The sequence below is a fragment of the Python bivittatus genome, unplaced genomic scaffold (assembly GCF_059951505.1).
Source record: "Python bivittatus isolate LINGU-HERP-01145 unplaced genomic scaffold, Pbiv_v1 ctg000390_np1212, whole genome shotgun sequence".
Lineage (NCBI taxonomy): Eukaryota > Metazoa > Chordata > Lepidosauria > Squamata > Pythonidae > Python > Python bivittatus.
This window is the reverse complement of record NW_028277070.1, coordinates 3,895,339-3,903,451: the sequence shown is the minus strand read 5'-3', so window position 1 is coordinate 3,903,451 and position 8,113 is coordinate 3,895,339. Positions and strand designations below refer to the sequence as shown.

The window sequence follows — 8,113 nt, the reverse complement described above, 5'->3', positions numbered from 1 at the left end:
TCTACTCATTGTAATATTTAAGTTTCACATGGGCACACCTGCACTATAAAAGTGTAACAGCAATAGTAATTAAATACTTGGCTTCCTTCTCTGCAAAGCATCCTGAGAACTGGAATTTGGTGGAAGGTCCTGTTAGAAGTTTCAAAACTTCAACAGAAAATTACAATGCTCAGAGTTCCAAGGGAAGAGGGAATGACAATTGCTTGCTTAAGCTTTTGGTGCAGATATGTTCAAAGTACATGAAGAAATGTACTGTCCCGCCAATGCATGTTCTCTCTCTTTACTGTAGTTCAGGGCAAACTACATGTTTGATTTGCCTCTAGGAAAGGAACATCCACTCATATTCACAAATAAAAGAAACAGTACATGAGCAAATATCTTCATGCACGCACTTCCCCAATCTGCCAAACTATCTTACACATTAATAAAACAGGGTAAGCAGTTTATCTTATGATTGCTGTCCACAAGAGTTTCAGTATGAGAGCTGGAGGAAGGGAATGAAGTTCCAAATAGCAAAATACCGCAATTGGTAAAAGCTTCTTGGTCTGTTTTTCACTGTGCTCATAAGTAGTTCAAGCAGCAGAGCAACCTCAGAGAGCTGGAATCCACATTGGAAGAGTACATGAGATCCACCTATTTCAGTTTTACCTGCTTTCTTCTTGCCAAAGCCTAGACCAAAAGTGAGTCATAGGTCAAAAGTGAATCATAGGTACAGCCTTCTCTCCTTTCCACCTTAGTCACAACCCCTGGTCATCCATCTCCCCCCCCTTTTTTTTTCACCATCAGGAACTCTTATTTTCAAGATAGTTCTCACATTAGTTGGTGGCCACAATGTGAGTTCAGTGTGTGCCTGACCAACCAATATGAGAAAGAAGTGGGAAGGGAAGAAACCAAAAGAAAAGCACCAGATTACTCTTATGGAGAGAAGATGTGCTTGGTAATCTCAAGAAGCATAACCCACTTACCACTTCAAAAATTTCTGCACCCAGCTCCATAGTTTGGTGATCCACAGGTTGACCCCAAGGTCTGTCAAGTATTGGATTTCAGGGGTAAGCATCTTGCGGCAAAGCTTCCGATGCTTTTTGTTAATCCTCTTTTTCAAATTGTAGCCTAAGATGGAGTTCTTACCCAGTGGCTGCCATGGCTGCATGGCAGATTCCTGAATGGAACTGGCATCCACAGGGTGGCCTCCATCGATGCAGATACTCTTCATCTTCTCATTCTCTTCCTTAAGTCTGGCTACATCCTTAGCCATCCTTGCCATCCCATATACTTCCACTTTATGCCAGAAAGTGGCATTGAAGTACTGGTAGAGTTTGGTATCTATTAGGTTCCAAACTGTGGCCTTTTGGTAGAGTTCATCTGTCAGCTTTGAGACTGTGGAGCCTTTGCGAATATTGAGCTTGAAATACAGAATGTCTTCCAGCTCCCAACATAACAAGTCCTTCAGAAGCACCAAAGATTCATCAAAGTACTCCAAAAGCATGACCAAACTGAAACGTTCATCAATCTCATGAATATACTCTTCAACTAAGGGGCTGTTGGGATCCATGTTGTTGTCATAGCCTAAGTCAAAGAAAAGGAGATTCTGGAGGTAGTGTGCATTGAACCCGTTAGGATCATAGTAATGCCGAGGATCCCTCAGGAATTCAGCCAGCTTATCATCTCCCAACTTCCAGGTCAAAGGAATGATGCTCCCAAAGTAATGGAAAGTAGACTCAAAGAGGTAGGCAGGGTCCCGCAGCACTGTCACAAAGACAGTGTCAGCTGGCAGTAACTTGCGCACTTCCTCATACTGAAAGCGCATGTGGTTACAAATGATGTTGAAGCACATGCCAGGCTGATAGTTCTTCACCAGGTTCCGTTCAAAAAAGGATGGGTAGTGGAAATCATTACGTCCATTGGGGAAGGCGAATTTGAGGTGGTGTTTCTCCCCAAAGCGGAAGAGAATATTCAGGATGGTGCTACTAGCTGTCTTATGGGTCTTCATGAACATGATATCTAGTTTGGGGAGACATTTTTGTCCTGGTGGGCCCTGGCTACTATTTCCTGAAACTGATAGCCGGGCCTGGGTGCGGTAGGAAGAGCATGAATAAGGGATGGGAATCCTGGGGAAAAAAATGAGGAAAGACAAATAAGGATTTTTCCTGAATTCAGGAGAAACATTCACTACCTTTCTTATGTCTACTTGGCAAAGGTTCTAGACCTGCCATTGGCTTCCATGCCCTATCAGTAACGTTGGAAGCAGCTCTTAGTCACAGGAGGCATCATAGACAGTAACACTACAGTTTTTGTTTGCAATAAACAACACAGCACAGCTCCTTGCAAGCAAAATTAGCATAGTAAAATCAAAGGAGAATATGTCCACACTACCTTTTCTCTGCAATGGCACAGTATTCCATTTTTGTCAGTATTTTGCTTGCAAGGAGTTTTCAGACCAAAGACAGAGAGAGATGGAGGGAGAATATATCTCCTTTTGAAGTGATAGTTTTATTATCTCAGGTGTCTACCAGTGCATGTTGTTTCATGAATATAAATTGTTCCAAATGCTTTCTGTGGAAGATCCCTGCAAGACTAGTTCAAAATGGAAAATGCAAGGCTTCCCCATCACTTCCTGCACCTGCATCATCTCATACATGCCAAATTCACTCACTCTGTCATGCTAACTTGTAAGGGTGGAACAGCATAGGAGTACAGAAGCAGCATGAAGCTAGTGAGAAGGGTTCCCAGAACAAGGCCTTTACACATGGACTTCCAGTTCCTCCCCTGGGGCAACATTATGAGCATCTGAAAGAAGAAGTTGAGAAAAGGGTTGGTTAATTCACTTGACAAATTCCTAGATAAAAGAACAAAGAAGGCTGCTTAATACAAAATCAAGCCATGATCTATCTGGATTAATACTGGCTTAGCAACTGGCTGACAACTGCTCTTCAGGAATTCGGGTTTTTCCCAGCCCAATCTGAACATGCAGAGATTATCCTTATACAAAAAGCTGAGTTGTCGTCCTAGAAGTGAGTCAAAGAAAAGAGGGATATGGAAAAGATGGCACAGGATGTCAGTATGTAAGCAAGCATGTGAAATTTTGGCTCATCAGAACTACATTAAAATTATGAATGGCGTGGGTAAAATATAATCTGGATCCTCTTGCACTGGATCATTGCTGGGATTATCATCTAAGCACTGTAAAAATCAGAAGCATTTGTTATGGGGGACTAATGACAATTTGATAGTGTCAGGCCTGAAAGGCAGGGGTAACCCTACATTCCCATTATCCACCTCCTATAGGTGGAAGGGAGCAAGGCTGAGGAACAAGGTGGATTTTCTGATTAATAATTTAAACTAGGGAGAAGGCAGCAGCACACATAAATACCCCAGGCCATTTGCATTTTCTAGCTGAGAGGTATTTTCCCATTTTCTCCTTACAGGTCATGCAGCCCACCAACCATATCAGGGTCTTCTTGGAGTGGGGGGGTCTCACTACACAAAGATACCCACACGCACACAATTTGCCAGCCTGCGCCCCACCGTCTGCTTAGCAGAGAGCAAAGAAGAGAGTAAAAGGCTACAGCACCTGCCTATAGCCAGCAGGAGTCCACGGGAATCAACCTCTAGTTTTCCCCAGAAGCTCAGCCGCTGGACCGGAGGGAATGCCTGCTGGTTTCCAAGACTGTGAATGCCTGAGTACAGGAGAACAACTGCATTGCAGCAGGACTGTCCTCTGTGACAGGCCAAGGAGATGTGTTTCCAGGGCCTGCAGGAGCAGCAGGGCTGGGACAGTCAAAGCAGGCCGGCAGAGATCTGGGAGAGGCCCCATTTCTTGACTCACAACTGGAAAAGTTCTGGTGGAGGACATGGTTTGTGAAGGCTAAAGGAAGAAGATTCTGCATACGGTGCTTTCTGTTCACAGATCCTGGTCCATATACAAAGAGTAATATAATCTCTTTTGAAATCAGCTCAAAAGAAAGACGTGGACAGAGATATTTTCCAGCCTTGTTGTTCCATAGTTCTTCACAACTTACAACAGAGTGTAGAACGCAGAAGCTAGAGATCTAGTCCCATGTTTACTTTGAGCCTCAAAACATACAAAAACTGCCATATAAATCCTAAAATAGCCCCCCCAAAAAAAACCAACAAAAAACACTACAACTTTTCCAGAAAACCTAGTAAAAAAACAAAATGTTGGCTGTACCCTGATGCATGATATAGTCCCAGTGAACTGTCTAGTATTTTTCTCATCTTCCCCAAAATGTCCAGTGTTACAAAGCGAGGGCCACATGGTAGAATATCGTTAGTGTGCATATTTACTAGACCACTGTGATGGAATGGTTTGATGGAGGCCGCGCTTGGAGAGATAAGCATTTCCTTAGCCCCCAACAGGAGCGTGGGAAGGTTAAGAAGATGAGATTGGCACCATCCCAAGGAATCCTCGGTGTTTTGGCTTGCTGGCTTGGGAAGTTTAGATTCAGTCTGGAGAAATTTCTGTCTTTGAGGTGGAAGCTAATAAACGCAACAGAATGGTATCTATACTGTCTTGTGGAGTTCTTTGGGCTGAACCTGACAAGCACACTATAAAATGCTTGTGGTTGAGTTTCAAGAAGATGTGATTTGTGTAACAGACATTTGACAGCAGGTAGAAAAGTTGTACCTTGAACAGGGGAAGAGGACTAGTTTTGAGGTATTCAGAAACCATCGAGTGACCCAGTTATGAGGCCACCTACGACCCTAGTGTAACCAAAAGCTAATTAACATAGTGAAACGTACACCCCTCAGGTGGAAATTTTAGAAAACATAGAACATGCTAAGCTTATTATGGAATGTTAGTATGTAACATGGAATCAAGTGCGTCTGCGCAACTATGTAACCAGTTATGTTTTTTATATGCCTACTTCCCTATTTCTGAAAAGTATAAAGATTGATGTAACACCTTGCTCAAGGTTCCTCTCCTCAGAGAGACAGGACCCTTTTTGCTGAAGCACTTCAATAAAAAGAATAAAAGGATTCCCCGACTCGGTGTGTTGATTGGACCTTGTGTGCCGCATAGACGAACCTACCACTCTTTTGTGGCCAACAAAAGAATATAAAGTAGTAAAATCGCTACCAAAAATAATATTAGCGCTTTCCCTATAAACAAGAGGTATTGTCAGCCAGCATGCTTAATCAGTTCACAACTGACAATGAAGAAGCAAAGGTAATAGACAGTTTGTATTCTTGGTCTCAAGAATAGATAAAGGTGAACTATATGTTAGAGCTGTGTTTCTCATCCTTAGCAACTTTAGGATGTGTGGACTTCAACTGCCAGAATTCCCCAGCCAGCATCTTAAACATCTTAAAGTTGCTGAAGTTGAGAAACACTGTGCTAAAGAGGAGATTAATCCTGTGCCTGATGATAATCCATTGTTCTTTCATCAAGAAAAATCCTTTGATCTAACCCAGTCTAATCTATTGCATTGTTTTCTCCTATTTTTCTTAATTTTGCAGAGCATAGCTGTTTTTACTAATCTATCATCTGCTCACATCAAATGCCAAAGCTTACGAGTTTCTCCTTAGAGGTCATTACTTTGTGGGAGTCATCAACTTTTATTTTTTCCAGGAGCCAAATAACTGGTAGATCTTTAAATCCCTAGGACTCTTAATAAATATTTCCAAGCCTATAAATCAAAAGGATCCACCTTCTTTCTCTTTCCTGGGGTTCAATCTTCATTGCTATATATTACCAGTGATTTCCCTAGCTCGGAAGGGAAGCATCCTTATTTCCAGTTGCAGCTTACTCTGGGAAGGCTTCATGAAAAGGTTTCCTCTCCATCCTCAACTGAAATATCCTCTTAAAACTTGAGTTGCTTCCCTTTTACACTGCCCTGGTTTTCCAATTTCTTCTCCCCTTTTTCCTTGGTTGCCATTGAGGTTAAAGGTAAAGATATCCTCCAGTTGAATTCTGCATTCATTTAGTTTTCTTGGCAGCTTTATCAAAACCCAGTAGTGTACCATTGTCTTGTTCCATAATACTTCAGGAGGCTTAAACGTCTGTTGGTCTCCTTAGCTATCAACCTGCCCCTGCCTGAACCAGCCAGCTCTTAGCTTGAACTGTTCCAGCAGTAAAGGTGAGCTTGTGTTTCAGCAATTACTGCCCCATTTTTATTCTCCTTTATGCTGATGATGCAGCCCTACTGTCTGTAATTCAAGTAGGCCTCTGAAGATGTCTTAAAGCTCTATCACTTTACTACTCTAGAGAACACCTTGAAATAAATTACAATTTCCACAAAGTTAGGTAAAGATCTTCATTAGTCATAAAAAAAAGGCCCAAGCCTTTTCCCATTGCTAAACTGAAGCACTTGCCATCTGTCCTTAAGATAGCTGATAATATACTGGCATTAAATTGGCTGGTCCCAAGCCGACCCCCTTACAGCCTTTATGGCTGATTTCCCCATTCACTGCCAAACTTCCCTCCTATAGATGACAAACCCGAATGGTTTTTAATACTCCTTAACCCTGCCCTTAGATGATGTTTGGTAAGGAGCAAAATACTATGTTAAAACTGGTACGGGTAGGGATGACTTAAACATGTCTCACTCATAACCTGGGGATGAGCTGAAGGCAACATCTTGGGGACACGGCAGAAAAAAAGGAGTTGCCAGGACACGTTTGTGCCACAGGTGTGTGCAAGTGGGGAAAGGCCCTTCAAGCTGAGCTCAGCTCCTAGTGATTTCATGAATACATCCATGCAATCTCTTGGCAACAACAGAAATGATTAGCCACTGACTTCTTCTGGGATCCTTGTTACTTCTCAGTGTAGTTTAGGTTTTCACTAGCTAGCTTCATTTACAAATATGCAAGCAGAATATAAGACACATCTTCAGCAAGCAGTAGCTCCCGAGAATATTTTAGTACCTCTCCCCACAAAAGTCTGTGTCCCTCATTTCCATCTTATTTCAGCTGTAGACTTTCAGCTTATGACATGGCCTGATTCGCACAACATGCTAAGCCATAATGTTATTTCTTCTTGCCTTAGCAGGTTGTGGGAGCCCAGCCATTATGATTGGTAAACTATAGTTTATAAAAGGACAAGCACCATTTTCTAGAACAAGGGCCACACATGCCCTTTGACTGGCATGTGGGGAGCCACATCAAAAAGGTAGTGGGCAGAGAGAGGTCTAAAACTGAATTTGAATTAATTCCACTTACATTAACAGTATCAAAATTAAATATATGGTTAATGGTTAACAAAGTTATTCTCCAGTCCTGTACAATAATATCTCAGTTCACGAACGCTTCTGTTCACGAACAATTCGGTTCAAACAGCACCGTTCGCAAAATTTTGCTTCCGTTCACGAACTCCGCATCGGGTGACAAACACGACCCATGGCCATCTTCCCTGCTCTGACAAGTGGTCGTGGCTTCCTGTAGGCGAGGGGGACTCTCCCTCCAAACAATAACCACCTCCCCACCCGCCTTCCTGTCCTCCACGCCAGAAGTCGCCTCAAGCAAGGTTAGTGTTCTCTCTCTTCATACTGTACGGTACTGTACTTTGTTTCATATTTTTGTGGTTTAAAAAAAAAAAACATATGGTTCAGAATGGATTAACCTTATTTACATTGAACCTTATGGGGAAATTTGATTCGGTTCGCGACCAATTCGGTTCGCGACCAGAATCGTGGAGCGAATTAAGTTCGTGAACCGAGGTACCACTGTATTTAATAATTTTCCCTTCTGTTAAATTCAAAACCAAAATTACAAACTTTTGGTGGCCTCGGGTTATGTATCCAAAGTTTTGAGGCACTGCGTGGGGCCCCAAAGTTACAGACTGCACCTTTAGTTGATGGTTTAGCATCAAACAACATGCCATACCATAAATAAAAGGTGTGTGTAGATTTTAATGGAGATGGAAAGCAGTTATATTTGAACCAAAAAGTAACTAGTATTTGGTATCAATACGTAACTATGATGGCCTGCAGTTAAGTTATTAAGAACTGACAAGTTGAGACAAACACAGAGAAATAAGAATAAATCAGCCAAGAAAAAGTAATATTAATTTTCAATACAGCTGTAAATGTTAATGGTCTTTTAATCTCCAAATTGATTCATTAAATAACATTGGCTTATTAAGTCAGATTTCTTA

At 41.9% G+C, this 8,113-nt stretch overlaps 1 protein-coding gene across 1 annotated transcript; it reads right to left on the bottom strand.

The window, feature by feature from the left end:
* Positions 1-921: 921 nt before the first annotated feature.
* On the bottom strand, positions 922-2,787 carry GAL3ST1 (galactose-3-O-sulfotransferase 1). Its single transcript, XM_025174718.2, has 2 exons — positions 2,654-2,787; positions 922-2,108 (listed from the first exon to the last, which is right to left on the bottom strand). Exons 1-2 carry the CDS (start codon positions 2,785-2,787, stop codon positions 962-964), a joined length of 1,281 nt encoding a protein of 426 aa, XP_025030486.1. The 3' UTR covers positions 922-961.
* Positions 2,788-8,113: the final 5,326 nt, after the last annotated feature.

Coding starts and splice junctions, on each gene's coding strand:
- GAL3ST1 (XM_025174718.2), bottom strand. CDS start 2,787: ATGCTCATAATGTTGCCCCAGGGGAGGAACTGGAAGTCCATGTGTAAA. Junction 2,109..2,653: donor TTACAAGTTAGCATGACAGA/GTGAGTGAATTT, acceptor TTTTTTCCCCAG/GATTCCCATCCCTTATTCAT.